A 16,306-nucleotide genomic window follows, 5' to 3' on the forward strand; every position below is an offset into this window, starting at 1 on the left:
TTTCTCTGTATTGTGTATCACAATCAATAAAGAAAGCTCAGTGCGGTCATGAACATAGGTAATTCTTGTTGAACCATGTAAAATGCTCATTTTCGTGTGTAACTGTTTTTTCTCCTTCGAAGCATCTTTCCTTTAACAGTTTGTATTTCACGGGCTCTTGTTATATGAATTTATGAAGTAACTCTTTTAATTGGTTCATGCAAAACATCTATAAACCAAAGCCATAAAGATAACACATGATTTATACACACGTAACAATCACTCTACATCCAAGAAACTATCAAAGCTAGGTGTGTCAACGGGTCAGGTTTAAATCCAGACCTGATTTGAGATTATGGTACCCGGTCCGGACCCCAGTCTGATCAGACCCACCATAAGAAAAATCATACCCAGATCCTATAAGGATTCCATGAACCAGACTCGACCATACCTGTTTAAATAATATTTTTTATTTATTTTTTATCTTTTTTCAAACACACAAGCGTAGCCAATATTTTCCCTCTTTAATTTAGTGAAAATCTCATCCTTTGTGTAGTAGTGTGCAAATGTGGCCATAGGAAACTAAAATCACGTTACCCGCCACAGAAAAAGTTGGCAGCCCATAGAAGCTTCTTTTCACTGTAGTTTCAATATAGGCTACTCTTTAATTTTCTTGCATTCACATAATCAACTTGAGTAATTTTGGTACCCATAAGAGGGAAAATGTTTCGCGGGTTCCAAACCCCTCGGTGAGTGAGTAGGAAGGACCCCAAGGATTTTACCAATCAGAGGCATGTCAATGTGCGGTTGGTGACAGAAGTGTTTTCCCTTGATCAAAGAAAAAAGAAAAGATATTATCAACCACTGATTTTATACACCGGGCCCTGCCTCTCTCTATTGAGCCAGCCAGCCGTCTCTCTATTTCTCAGTCACATCCAAAGACAGCATTTCCGGTCATATTGTATATAACCGGTCTTCAGTTATATTAAATCTCCATCACACATCTCACTTGGGAACCGTAGGATATGTGAGAGTGCAACCCACACGTACCTCTATTAAGTGGAATGTGTCACGGTGATGGAATATGTCATATACAATATGATGATAACTGCTCTCACAGCGGGGCCGTACAACCTGCCATATCTGTCTCTCTTTCTCTGAGTTTGGTAAAGCCTAGAAGTGCCCGTAGTGGAATTGCAGGGTTGGAGCGATCAAATTTGGGAGGAACTTGGATTGCTTTCTGCCTTCGTGTGCCCTTTTATAGATCATCTCTTTGCAATGGGTGTGCCGGGAAAGAAGCACAGTTAACCAGGGGGGAAACTGGTCGGGTACTATCCGGATCAGGTGAGGTCCAGACTGAAACCGAAATTTAAGGACTAATACGAAACTTAGAATGATTAAAGCAACTCTAAAGGCCAGAAGTTATTTCTGGATTGAACAAGGCGGTTTGTATAAGCAGGAAGAAGAAGTTCTGAGATAACAAAGCCTCACATACCATTAGCTGTGACAAAAAGTACAACTGCCTCTCCAACAATGCAACATGTAGAGGTGATGAAATTACTTGAAGCAACAAAAAACTGTTAACTAACATCCGACTAGAACCACACAAGGATGTGACAGCATCTAGGCCTAGCAATGCAGTACCCTTCACCTCCTTCTGCAAACCAAACGAAACACTATCTGGTAAATGCATGGGAAAAAAGGGGAGAAGGCTAAAAGAAGATATGACTTCCTATGTTTACACAAGATGGAAAAAAACCAAGTTCTAACAATAAGGATATTCTTATGTCGAAGAGGCTGCTATTTATTTCAAAAAAACCAAGGATATTTCCACCACTCTTGTCTTAGATGTTCACAAACCAAAACTTATGACCAAATTAAAGTAAACAATGCCAGGCATAGATGGATAAGGATGTAAGACACATCCCCCACCATATATATCAAAAGTCAGAGAGAGAGAGAGAGAGAGAGAGAGAGAGGTGCGAAATCAATGACATGGGAATTCTAAAACTATAGATATGACAGCATAGCTGTAAATATGTATATGTACATAATATGCATATATGTTTTTTGAGAAAATTTATGTATGCATGCATTTGTGTGTGTGTGTATAGGGTTAATATTTGGTGTTATTGAAGGCACAAAATTATATGGAACTATGGAGCAGGAAATCATAGGTCTTAGATTTCTTTTGCTGATTAAATCCTATGAATATGATATACAAGTTTTGTTTAGCGGGAAATGAGTTTTGAGTCATATGATTGAGACAAATAAGCAGGTTTTTTAAGGGCTTCAAAAATTAATGGTCCACAGTGCACTAAAATTCCATGACTCAAAAAATCATATTTTTCGATCGAAATAACACGATCTGGCAAACAATCTTGAACACATCTATGTGGTCAGATTGAGTCGATAAAGCTTGAACCTATGATTTCCAGCCCACTAGTTCCATATAATTTTGACTTCAATAACACCAAATATTAACCCATATTATATATATAAAAGGTAATACATCAATGTTAAATGGGCACGATGCTAAATGAAACATGCTGCTATTAGTTTTTTAGTTTTTTTTTTCTAAATTATGACCATACAGATGTGATATATATGCTTGTTTTTTATAGGAATCAATTCTTAGAGCATTTGATTATGATGCATTGCTAGATTTTTATAAGGTTTCAAAAATCAACTGCCTATAATTTTTATAAATTTTTGAGACTCCAAATACCATTTTTTCAGTGTCAATTTCTAGTAAATCAATCATGTTGAACACATCTATGGGGTTAGAATTGCAAAAAAAAAACACTGAAAATCTAATAGCATGTTTTATTTGGCATTGTGCCCATTTAGCATGGATGTGCTTCTATGGTGATAGTGTACCACCATAGCTTACGGTAGTACATGTTTGATTTACATAGATCTAAGCTCCAAAAGCAAAATCTAATCATTGGATCATGCTTAACAAATACTATTTATTATTTTCATGTCTTAAAGTTGACTCAAATATGATGTTTTATACCATTTTTAAACACCCTTATTTTCATGAATTGTGAGTCGTTGATTTTTACCCTCTCAAAATTTAATCCAATGGTGTATTAAACATGATAAAACCAAATATACTAAATAAATCATGCTAAACATATTTGTACCATTAGATTTACCATTTGGTGGCTAGATCTATGCAAACAAGAGAGTACCACCGTAAGGTATCATGGTACAAAACCACACACACACACACACACACATATATATATATATATGTGAAAAATGTTTGCTACTAATGAAGGTAAGGAACTAATGAGCTAGGAATCATAGGTGCAAGTATCAACTCAATCTAACCACATAGATGTATTCAGCATGGTTTGTTTGCTAAGGATCAAACCTTGGATAGTGCTCTTCTGATGTAAAAATGTGACTTTTTGAGTTATGAAATTTTGGCACATTGTGCGCTGTTGATTTTTGAACCCCTTTAAAAACCTAATTACTTGTCATAATCACGTGATTCAAGACAAGTTTCCTACTAAACAAACCATGTAGATCACATCCATAACATTTGATCTACAAAGACTTGGAAGTTTTTGAAGAAAAGAGTGCTTTCTACTCATTAGTTCCTTAACTTCATTAGAAGCCAATATTTATACCCCCCCCCCACCCACCCACCCACACACACATATATATATATATATATATATATATATATATATATAGTGTGTGTGTGTGTGTGTGTGTGATGCAAGAATGGATAAAAACAACCCTTTATGTACCTTAAAATGGATGAAAACAGGTAATGGATCAGGTCAGATCCAAAACTGGTCGAACTGATACCCAATGAAGTACCAGTGCCCATGTAGAGATGGGTACGACACCATTCTGGAAGTACACATGTTATACACACACATGCATACATAGACAAACACACAGATTGTAGACACAAATCTGGTTTCAAACTAAAGCATAAGTCCATGACGCAGCTGAAAAGGCCTAATGTAGGAGCATGCAGCATCATGATGGGACATGTTATGAAAAACAGAAAAAAATTGCATTGTATGATCAGGTATTACCTCAAGCTTTACTTATGCTGAAAGGCTTTTACGGAAAGATCCTTTTCTGCATCAGATTTCAACAACACTGGTTGAAGCAGGATAGGCAACCTCTTGGTTTGTTTGTCAACTTCATCTTTTGTGTTTCACCTAAATCATCCCGTACAGCAATCAAAGAGCTAGTGCCAGGAGACACTGGAGGCAAGACTACATTCTCAGAGGAAATCATGCGAGAGTGAACTGCAGGCATTGGAGGTGAGATAAGGAATAAAAACTCTTGGAGAATATTCACAATTTGGCTAAAGTTTGGTCGGGAATTGGGGTCTTCTTGCCAGCATGATGTCAAAAGCAAAGCCATATCCTCAGGAAGGTTGTCTGCACTAGGCCTAACATTCTGCAAAGAAATTGAACGTTTAGGTTTTACTAATGAAAGAAAGCAGCTATAATTCTGAGATATAATACAGCCAGGAAAAAAAAGAGATTAAATCAATATAATAAAAAATTACTTTGAATGCAGCAGCATATGCTGCTTGCAAGTTAGACATGCCTTCAAATGGCATACGATTGTGTAACAGCTCCCACAGTACTATTGCAAAGCTGTAAGCATCAACCTTGTGAGTGTAGTGCTTTTTCTCTCCATGCCTTAAAGTTACTGTGCTGTACAACTACAGAAGTACACAGCATAAGGCTATTAAGCAAAAACCAACCTTGGGGAAATCAATGAAGCTTATGAAAATAGTTAAAAGATAAAAAGAAAAGAAAAATGCAAGAACGGCAAGTTGCCAACACCTCTGGAGCCATCCATCGGTATGTTCCTGTTTCTGCTGTCATCATTTCTGTTAAAGCCACTTCCCTTGCTAAACCAAAGTCTACAAGCTTAACAGTTTTCTGGTCTTCTGTTAATAGCAAGTTTTCTGTGGAAAATAGAAAAAGAGGAAGGTTTTAACTTTTAACACTAAGAAGCTACTATTTCAGTCTACTTGACGGCTGCAGAATACATAAAGCTCACATAAAGAACCAATTAATCAAACTACACAATGTCCATTAATCTCTTGCATAAATATTAAAGGATGAAGAGCATTTGAACCACGGTTGTAAGTATCATATTGTTACCCGTATCGGTTGGGCCCAAAATAAGATACGTATCGTATTGTATTGTATTGTAAAAAATCATAAATTTTTAAATAAAAAAAAATCAAAATTTAAAATATCAGAAAATATTAGCAATTTTTTTAAAAAAATCATAACACATGAAACAATGATGAATTGTACAAAATACAACCATAAAATCACATATGAAGCATCTATGTCTCATCTTCGTCATACATATCCTCCCAGGGATGTTCATCTTTGTCATACACATCATCCTAAGGCTACGCATACCCCATTTCTACCTCACTCATCGTTTTTTTTTTTGTCTTTTTTTATCTTAGACCAATGAGTAATTGCTGGCATTGTCATTTCATGGCATCCGACAAATTTCTTGACATGCAAGCTACAACATTGATGTTAAGATGCATGTATACATATAGTTATTTATCTCTGTAATAGGTAAATACCACATCTTTTCTTTCTGTAATAGGTTATATTCTCTAGGCACTTTTTTTTTTCTTTTGTATTGTCTTTATCCCAAAGACTAAGGGCAATGAGGTCATTTACCCTTAGAGTCATTGGAAGCATCCCAACAACTCTATGGGAGCTCCCTTCTTTTTGTATATAAGGGACTTATTGTTCCCATTTCATATAATGCTTCTCTTAAGTATTATTTATGCTCAATAAAGATGAATATTTTTTATACTTTGTGTTTTTCTATTTAGTCCTTTAATGTTTTATATGCACTTAGTGCTTGTGTTGTTGTCCCTTGTTGGCTATTGTGTTGTCACGTAGTGGACTTGTGCTTATGCACATTGCAATTGTGATCTTGTAAGCTCTTAGTAGCACTAGTTTGTGCTTATGCACTTTTGTGATTGTGATATTGTAAGCCCTCAGTAGCATTGTTTTTGTATTTTCCATTATTTCATTACATGGTATCAGAGGCAAAAAATTCTTCTTGAAATTTTGCCTTTTTTTTGTCTTGGGATTCTTTGGTTCGAGTTCGTGCTTCGTGAAAGATTCAAGATCGCTGTGTGACTTAGATTCAAAGGAAATCTAGTCCTGACATGTATCTTATATTTTTAAGTATTTATTGTATTATCTATTTCATGCATTATGCATAAGGAAGCACTTATTTTCTTTATATTTAAATATATATATATATATATATATATATATATATATATATATATATATATATGTTATCTTTTATTAAAACAAAAAAAAACTTTAAATATTTTTTTTTAATTATCATTGAACTTGTTTTTATAAGGATTATTTGTTTAATCTTGTGAAATTAGATTTATATGTATTTTTTTTAAATCATATTTGAATCTTAAATTTTCAAAACTTGCTTTATTTGATATATATGTATACAATCTTGTATGCTTGAGCATGTATTGTTGGCATTTAGATGGTTTATTTGAACAAGTCATGATTATAAATGTTAAATCATGTTCGTATTTATTATTGAACTTTGTTTTGTTCTTTTTTGAAAAATTATCATATATTTTAAAATAATGGTGTTGTGTGTATTTCACAAATATGATCATATAAAATTTTGCTTAAACTTGTGTTTAATCTTTTTTTTGTATATTAAAAGTAGCATATGAAGTATTAAAAATTATGATATACATTATGAATAAATAATTTTTACATTGATATTTGATCCTTGTGCACTTATGATTGCCTTACATGATGAATAAGATTATTCGTGTATAAGGTATTGAGCATAATTTCTTATGGGAAGTCATTCACTTTAATAAATGTCCTTTATAATCTTTTTGTGGGACACTAGTTATGATATTAAGTGTTTCGCTTGTTGATCCTTTTTTTTGGTATTTAGGATTATGTTATTTTTCTCATAGCATGTTTTGCATGGGATTTAAATATTGTGTTGCATACTTGGTTTTTAATAAAATATTAAGTTGAGGATCGTGAGAAACTTCTTTGTGTTTGCTCTTTATGGGTGTTATATATGTTTCCCTCATGGTTCACTTTAGTACTTGTCCATTATTGATGAACGTACTTGTCCACTTAAATTTTTGGTGAACATGTGTATCTTTTATTCCAAAACCCTTGATTCATTGCATACTTGTTATTTATAAAATATAAATTTTTATATTGTGCCTTTAGTGCCTTAATTTATCACATGCATATCTTTTGTATAAGATATGTGTCTTTAAGTTATGTATATTAATTACATATACATGAGTTTTTTTATCTCTTTATGAGTATCCATGGTTAGTTGTACTTGTGTATGTACTTGATTTTCTATATGGTCCTTTGAGAATCTCTATATATGTTTTGACCCTCTTTAATGTTATATGACATTAATTGTCTCATGGTAGACTTGTAATCTAAATTGAGTTATCTCTCTATATAGCTTGCTTATATTGATATTGCATATGATTGCATCAATTGTCATCTTGTTGTGCATATGATTGCACTATACTCATTCGAAATTTTCATCTATCGGTATTAGAATTTGATTTAAAACTTCGTTTTTCCAAATCGGTTCTTATATATAAAATCATTTATTTGAAAATTGATTTTCGTGAGTATTTATTGTTTTCTTGTGGCATTTGTTTTGTCCATCATAGACTTTTATATGATGCATAATTTTTTTTACATTATTACTGTTGAATGAGAGATGTTTGTTGGGGTGAGTTGTGTGCAACTCGTTTTATGTCAGTTTAGATTATCAACTTATAGTTTGGCTCTAACTGGTAGTTATGTGATCTTTAATTGTGTGAGTGTTGAATCACTCATTTGTTTTTTGTCATTGTCTTTATTATAGATGCTTATAATTATGTGTATATGTGATGACTATTTATTTTTGAAACCATGGTGTTTTAAAATATTATTAAAGATTGATATTCTTGGTGACATTAGCCTGTTTCCATTACAAGCTCTCTTACCTAGGATGTTTTCTCCTACTATGCCTATTATCTAAGTGTCATTATATGTAGATAAGAGATGTTTATTCACACCCTCGTGTATTTTTTGTCCATTAGTGACATTCTTATAATCTTGTTTTAGTCACTGATACACTTGTTTTAAGTGTCATTAATATAGACAAGGGATAGTTTAAATGTGGTGAGTTATGTGCACCCATTGGTTATACTCTTGATCTAGTCACTGATACACTTGTTTTGAGTGTCATTATATTTAGACAAAAGATGTTTATTCACACTTTCGTGTGTGTGTTTAGCTTATTAGTGACATTCTTGTTATACTCTTACTCTAGTTTACACTTGTTTTGAGTGTCATTATATGTAGACAAGAGATGTTTATTCACACTTTTGTGTAACTTTAGCCTTTAATGACATAGTGATTATGCTCTTGTTCTAGTAGCTGATACACTTGATTTTTGAGGTTTGGAGGCTTAGTGAGGTGATTGCTTGCAGTGGTCAAACTATTGTTGAAGTTTGCAAAATATTCCTTCTTGATATTGTGAGAATTTAAATTTCTTCATATTTTTCGCAAATTGGGGTTGATTTGCAAATATCATTTTTTTGTTATGTGAAATTTTTAAAATCTCTCCTTGAGATTTCTAAATTTTTACTACTTATTTTTTCCTTGTATGGAAGATGTTTATGGATAAAAACATAAAGCATTTTTGCATACTTATGATAATCTCATTCTTTATATTGTGAACCTTCTTGTATGTGCCCCTTTATAGGTTTTGCGAGTGTGTTCTTTAAGTAAACACTTGTGTGTTGTCCACTTGATATTGATGGGCACTTTGGTTTGTAATTGAAGGCTACTTGATACTTTACAATAAATTCATGCATGTTATGTGCATTTTATTAATAAAAAAAGTTATCTTTTTATTGGCGTTTTATATGCATCAAATATGCTTTAATTGCATGATGCATATATGTGTGTTTCATATTAATTAGCTTGTTCACATTATTGTATGCATGAATTTAATTAGCTCTTCTTTTTTAGGCCGTGTTTTTATTATATGCATGATCGAAATACTTGGGATATTATTTATGCATAGTTGTTTATTTCTTCTTGATGAATCATATGTCCTTTAATGATCAAATTTTCTTATGATCAATCTTATGTTTTCTTGAAAAATATGTTGATTTTAAGATTATGGTTCAATTTCATAAAAATTGATCCCTGAGGAGTACTCCTCTTATCTTTCTTAATGATTATCTAACGTTTCTAAAATTATTACTACTTTGTTTGAAAATTCTATTCTTGTTTTAAAATATATTGATTTTAAATCTTTATAACTATTGATCTAGGATATTTTCCTTGTGTAGTTGAAACCTTTTGGTTTATTCTCTCTACAAGCTCTTAAAGATGCGATGAATTGAGAAAAAATATCTTCAAATGTATCATATCATGCAGATGAAAATAGCCGATGAAGGCATTTAAGGATGATCACCAATAAAGACATTTATTAACAAAATTCTCTAATGTGGCATGAAAATGATGATTTTCCAATAAAAGACTCTTGAAGACTTGGATTATCCCCATTGGTTCTTTTTTTTGTATTTCCAAACTTTTGGTATAACAATATAACTCATTGTAAGTTTGAGAGGCGGGGGGTGTAAGTTTTCCCTTTTGTTCCTGTATTGAGAAAGAGAAGAGAAAGAGAGAGGGAGAGGAGAGAGATCGACTGCGGCTGTCACGATTTCTGTAAAAGAAATCGTGACCTAAACATGTATTTAATGTTACATTACACTATGGGTCGGGTCTGGTATATCCAGACCCGATAACTAAATACATGGTTTACATACATGGACGGTGACATGGATCGGGTCGGATCCTGCACCTTTTTCACCCTCCCTCAAGTTGATCATGGTTTTGGACCATGAACAACTTGCTTTTAAGCATCCAAAAGCGATCCTTGGTTAACCCTTTGGTAAATATGTCTGCAACCTGTCTTTCAGTACTGACAAACTCAGGTTCAATCTCTTTTTCTTCAACCTTCTGCCTCACAAAGTGTTGGTCGATCTCAATGTGCTTGGCACGACTATGATGTATTGGATTGAATGACATATTGATAGCACTTTGATTGTCACAGAGCAAGGTAGTGTGGGAGATCTTTTCTCCTACTTCAGTTAGAAGATGCCGGATCCATGTGACTTCGGCAGTGGCAGCAGCCATGGATCTATATTCAGCCTCAGTGCTGGATCTAGCTATAGCTTTTTGTTTTCTGCTGCTCCAAGAGACTAAATTTCTTCCAATGAAGACACAATATCCTGATGTAGATCTTCTTTCGTCGGGATCTCCTGCCCAGTCTGCATCACAATATACAGTAATTTCGTGCTTGTTTTGGCCATGGGACTGTGGTAAATATATCAATCCATCCTCAATAGTCCCTTTCAGATATCTAATGATCCTCTTGACCGCTTCCATACAGTACGTGGCGCATGCATAAATTGAGACACTTGATTGACTGAATAAACAATATCAGGTCTAGTGAATGTGAGGTATTGTAACATTCCTATTATGATGCGATACCTGGTGGGGTCATCACACAGATCTCCATCATGAGCGCTAAGTTTTTGATGAAGTACACTCGGAGTTCCTAGAGGTTTGCAGTCTTTCATGCCTGCCTTGCTGAGAACATCTACGGTGTACTTGTGTTGAGTGAGTGTCAATCCATGAGCCTGGTTGTCAACTTCTACACCAAGGAAATAGCGTAGAACTCCAAGGTCTTTCATTTTGAACCTTTGACCTAATAAGTCTTTTATTTTTTAGATGTGGTCCGCAGAGTTTCCTGTGATGATAATATCATCGACATAAATTAATAATAGAGTAGTCACAGACTGGCTTTTAAAAATAAATAATGAGTGGTCCAGCATGGAACGTGAAAATCCATGTTTCTGAATCTCTGATGAGAAGCTATCAAACCAAGAGCGAGATGCTTGCTTCAGGCCGTAGATGGCTCTTTTTAACCTGCATACATGGGTTTTACAAATTTGTTCTTGATATCCAGGGGATTGTTCCATGTATACCTCCTCCTTCAAATCCCCATGTAAGAATGCATTTTTTACATCAAGCTTACTCAACTTCCATCCATATTCAACAGCCAGGGAAATGATAATTCGAATCGTTCACATTCTTACAACCGGACTAAAGGTCTCATCATAGTCTTGCTCTGCTTCTTGAGTGAATCCTTTTGCTACAAGCCTTGCTTTATATCGTTAAATGGTTCCATCTGGCTTGTACTTGATTTTGTAGACCCATTTGCATCCGACAACATTTTTGTCAGGTGGTCTGGGAACAACTTCCCATGTTCCACATTCATGTAAGGCTTGTATTTCATCATTCATGGCTTCTACCCATTTCATAAAAGCTGCTGCCTGATAATACATGATGGGCTCTTCATCCTTATTGATGGCAGTGAAAAACAGTTGAAAATCCAAGGAGAAGTTGTTATAACTAACCCACCTGTCAATAGGATGTCGTATGCGATTTGATTTTCTGACTGCGAGGGTATTAGAAGGAGTAGGATTGGCGACTGAGACATGATCTAAAAGGCTTGATGTTGTCGGTTTCTGTCTGGAATAGACAATGCCTTTATATCTGCCCGGTACTTTCTCGACATTCTGTGACCCCGACGTCCCAGTATCCTCAAAGACCTCTTCTTCTTGTTACACGCAATCTGAGGAACATGTTTCATTGGAGCCAGCAAAAAGTTCTGAGCTTAGCCAAGGATAGTAAATTTCAGGTGACATATTTGTTGTGTCAGCTCCGTGATCAAAATTTTGTTCATCAAAGACAACATTTCTTGAGGTTCTGATACGTTTGTTAGTGGGATCATAACACCTATATCCTTTGTAGTCATATGCATATCCCACAAATCTGCACTTTTGGGCTTTATCTTGAAACTTGTTTCTCAGGGACTGATTGATATGCACATAGCAAACACATCCAAAAACACACAGATTATAATAACTAGGATAAGTTCCAAAAAGACAGTGATAAGGAGACTTATTTTCCAGAATAACCATAGGCAGTCTGTTTATCACATGCACGGCAGAATGGAAAGCTTCTGTCCATAAGTTGATGGGAAGATTGCTGTCATGAAGTATACTCATGGCACTTTCAACGATATGCCTGTGTTTTCGTTCAGCAATTCCATTTTGTTGAGGGGTGTGAGGACAAGACACCCTTCTTCTTATTCTGTTACTTTGAAGAAAAGAGATAAAATCACGGGATGAGAATTCCCCACCTCCATCACATTGGAAAAATTGAATGGACTCAGAAAATTGATTTTTGACAAGGGAAAGAAAATTTTGAAACAAAGAGAAGACTTCTGACTTATTTTTTATTAAATATATCCAAGTGTATCGAGTATAGCTATCAACAAAGATTAGATAGTATTTGCTCCCAGATCCAGAGGCAACTGGGGCGGGTCCCCATACATCAGAACAGATTATCTCAAAAGGTTTTGAAGCTCTCTTATTAATGGAATGAAAAGGCAATACATGACTCTTGCAGGAAAGACAACTGGAACATTTGTGACTGTTCTCATCCCTATTTAGACTTTCTTTTGGAATGAGATTATTAGATACAAGTTTCTCAATGAAATGACCCCCGCAATGTCCTAATCGACTATGCCATAAGAATGACTTATTACATTCAGAAATACTAAAAACATTAGCAGAAGAGGATGAACACGACTCTAATGAAGACTCTGAATTCAGGTGGACAGGGCGGACATCATGACAAGGAGCTTCTTCAAAGACATACATATTGCCTCATCTCTTTCCTTCAGCGAATGTTTCCCTCGTGCGAAGTTCCTTGACCTGCACAGAGAAGGGAGTGAATTCAACTGAAGCATTATTATCATCAATAAGTTTGGAAACATAGACAATATTTTTCTTAATGTCAGGAGCATGAAGAACGTCAGAAAGAGTAAGAGTAGAATTTGACATGGGAATGACAGTTTTTCCAACATGAGAAACAGGATGGTGGGATCCATCTCCAGTGACAATCTTACTTTTTCCAAAATAAGGAATGGGATTAGAAATCTTACCTGCATCACCTGTTACATGAGTCGCTGCCCCTGAGTCGACAAACCAGGTGCCTTCATCGCTCTGCTTCAATTTCAACTCTGACAAGGCAGATATCAGCAGATCTTTAATCTCTCCACTGCTTGAGAACTTCCTTTTGTTTTCTGTCTGTGGACCCTTTCCTTTATTCTCTGGATTATGCCAACAATTCGCCTTGATATGTCCCTTTTTGTTACAAAGGAAGCAGGTAGGAATGGATCTTGACGCGTGCGCATGAGCTAACATATTTGGAATGGGAAGCAAACCACGCCCTCCGTGTCCACTTCGCCCTTGTCCTCCTCGTCCGCGTCCTCTACCATAAGTTATACCTATGGCAAAAACTTCCTGAGAATTTGTGTGAACGTGAGATTCCTCAGAGAACCCTTTCAGAGTCATCTCATACTGAATTAATTTTGCTCGCAACTCATCAAAGGTAGGAAGGGCAGGAAGACACAATAGGGAAGTGACGATCATGTTGTAGTCGGATCCCAATCCACTCAGAGTCTGTTGTACCATATCGCTGTCACTCACCGCGCATCCTATAACTGCAAGTTGGTCTGTGATAGTCTTCATCTTGTTCAGATATTCCATGATGGTCATGGAATCTTTTCTCAACATCTGGAATTCCCTCTTGAGAAAAACCATTCTCGCCTGCGAAACTCGTGAATATGTTTGAACCAATTTTTCCCAAAGTTGTAGAGCAGTACAATTGTCGGGAATGGCAACAAGGACCTCTTGGGACAAGGTGGAAGTTATGTATGCAACCACTGATTGGTCTTTCCTTTCCCAGTTGAGGTACTCAATATTCTTGACATACACAATTGAACTTACTCCTTTGTCGTCTTTTTCTTCTCTCGTAACAAATTCGAGTGGGACGGGAGTGGTTCCATCAAGGTGACCTAAGAGACCTTGACTCCTTATAAAAGGAATGATTTGTCTCTTCCAAATCAAGAAGTTTGAGGTAGTTAACTTTTCAGAAACGAGTTGAGTGAGAAAACTTGAGGAAAGATTGGATGAAGAGGAATGAAGATCCATGAAAAAGGAGTTGTAACAAGAAAGGAAACCCCCCTTTTTTTTGGAGTATTCACAGAGTGCTCAGTCTGCAGTCAGCGAAGTTTGCTGATCGCCTTTTTTTTTTTTTGCGCTGAGTAACTTAAAGATAGACGACCAGAAGCTGTCAGAACTGTCAGAAGAAAAACTGTGTTTTCACCACTCGTAACTCAAATGATACGAGAAAAGTCAAAAGAGAGCAAAGAAATGAACTGTCGCACAGCAGGCTGGATAGCAAAAGAATTTTTTTTTTTTTTTTGAATCCCAGATTATATGTCAACTAGGGTTATGCAGGAAAAGAGATCTGAATAAGAAAGAATATGCACGTGAAGTAGATTCACGTGAAATTCACGACCTTTTGATGAACAACGTTCACGTGAATCCTGCGTGAACAAAATTAGGGATTCACGTGACGTGAATCCTGCGTGAACCGATTAGGGATTCACGTGAGATGTGAATCCACTAAGAGAAGATTTGAAAAATGAGCAGATTAGGGATTCACGTGAGATGTGAATCCACTAAAGGAAGATTTGGGGAAAAAAAATGGAAAACGGTAAAGGAATCGTGGTAGAAAAAAAAGGAAGGTGGAGATTGAAATCGTGGAAAAAAACTGAAGAAAATGAAGGAATCGTGGAAAAAACTGAAGGAAATGAAGGAAGGAATAGACCTCAAACCTTGATTTGCCGCACCTTCGGAATCCACTTCAACCCTTAGCTGGATCTTGACTCTGATACCATGTAAGTTTTCCCTTTTGTTCCTGTATTGAGAAAGAGAAGAGAAAGAGAGAGGGAGAGAAGGAGAGAGATCGACTGCGGCTGTCACGATTTTTGTAAAAGAAATCGTGACCTAAACATGTATTTAATGTTACATTACACTATGGGTCGGGTCTGGTATATCCAGACCCGATAACTAAATACATGGTTTATATACATGGACGGTGACATGGATCGGGTCGGATCGTGTTAAAATGTATGTATATATACATTATATATATAATTATTTACCTCTGTATATGTCTTCTTCTCCTATAATAGGTTCTGTCCTCTTGGGATAGACTTTTCTTTTTCTTTATTTTTTATTTTTTATTGTCTTTATCCCAAAGATCAAGGGCATTGAGGTCATTCACTGTAACAACCGTGGAAAAAAAAATCGTGTCTGACACGAGTCGGGGTCTGAACCCCTGTGTCGGACCCGGATCCGGGCTGAACCCGAGCTCGAGCCGACCCGCGCCCCGGCTTCTCGAACTCTCGAGAAGTCGGTGTCCTTAAAAGGACACAACGTCTCAGGCGAGGGGAAAAACCCTCGCCCCTTCTCTCTCTTCTGCCCCGTCCCCCTTCACGCTGCCACCGACGATCAGAGACGTCGGCGAGCGTTTCCGTCCCGCCGACCTTCGAGCAGCTCCGTCCGGCAGGCCTCCCCGTCGCCGGTGGCCTCAGCCAACCCTCCACCTTTGCTGCTGTCGGCGATCGAAGTCCTTGGCATCCCTTCAACCATCGACGATCTTCTGCTGCCGACATCCTCGGCCATCGACGGTGACCTTCGACTGCCGGCAACCTCAGTCGCCTCTTCGCTTTCTCCCCTTTCGCCGCCAGCAAGCGTCGCCGCCACTGTCTCCTCTCTTCACCAGCCTCCTGTCGCCGGTGAGCCCGAGAGCTCTGGCGACCACCTATTCTCTGGCTCCCCCTGTTTCCCCTGGTCGATAACCTGCGGTTTTTCGCCTCTGGCCACCTGACATCGTTAGCTGCTGGCAATCGACAGCAGCATCCTCGCTGCTCCCTCTGAGTCTTCGCAGGCGGCCACCACCTCTTCACTTCTTTCCAGCCCGATGACTCCCCCCTTTGCGGTTTTCGGAGGTAAACCCTCCCCTTTTTCTCCTTTGTGCAGGGTAGGTCGACAAGGGGGCTGAGCCCCCTGTCACCTCTTGTCGGCAAAGGGTCACCCCCCTGCCTTTTTGCAGTGGGTCGACAGGGGGACTCAGCCCCCTGTCGTCGTCACTTGTCGACAGGGGGGCTGAGCCCTATGTCAGCAGGGGGTTCCGTTCCCCCTATCTTTGCTCGTTCGGCTGGGGAGGAGGGGGGGGATCTGCTTTCCCCCTGCTCTTGTTGTGCCGGCAGGGGT

The 16,306-nt window shown here is 37.1% G+C and overlaps 1 protein-coding gene across 1 annotated transcript; it reads right to left on the minus strand.

Moving 5' to 3' along the window:
* Positions 1 to 1,404: 1,404 nt before the first annotated feature.
* Positions 1,405 to 15,715, minus strand: LOC149840757 (serine/threonine-protein kinase STY13-like). The gene is made up of 5 exons (XM_090005132.1): positions 15,577 to 15,715; positions 4,809 to 4,933; positions 4,526 to 4,684; positions 4,041 to 4,413; positions 1,405 to 1,636 (listed from the first exon to the last, which is right to left on the minus strand). Exons 1-4 carry the CDS (start codon positions 15,713 to 15,715, stop codon positions 4,099 to 4,101), a joined length of 738 nt encoding a protein of 245 aa, XP_089861258.1. The 3' UTR covers positions 1,405 to 1,636; positions 4,041 to 4,098.
* Positions 15,716 to 16,306: the final 591 nt, after the last annotated feature.

The sequence above is a fragment of the Nuphar pumila genome, chromosome 4 (assembly GCF_984573655.1).
Source record: "Nuphar pumila chromosome 4, dmNupPumi1.hap1.1, whole genome shotgun sequence".
NCBI classification, from domain to species: Eukaryota; Viridiplantae; Streptophyta; class Magnoliopsida; order Nymphaeales; family Nymphaeaceae; genus Nuphar; species Nuphar pumila.

Coding starts and splice junctions, on each gene's coding strand:
- LOC149840757 (XM_090005132.1), bottom strand. CDS start 15,715: ATGGCCGAGGATGTCGGCAGCAGAAGATCGTCGATGGTTGAAGGGATG. Junction 4,934..15,576: donor CCGGACGGAGCTGCTCGAAG/GTCGGCGGGACG, acceptor TATTTTCCACAG/AAAACTTGCTATTAACAGAA. Junction 4,414..4,525: donor CATATGCTGCTGCATTCAAA/GTAATTTTTTAT, acceptor ATTTCTTTGCAG/AATGTTAGGCCTAGTGCAGA.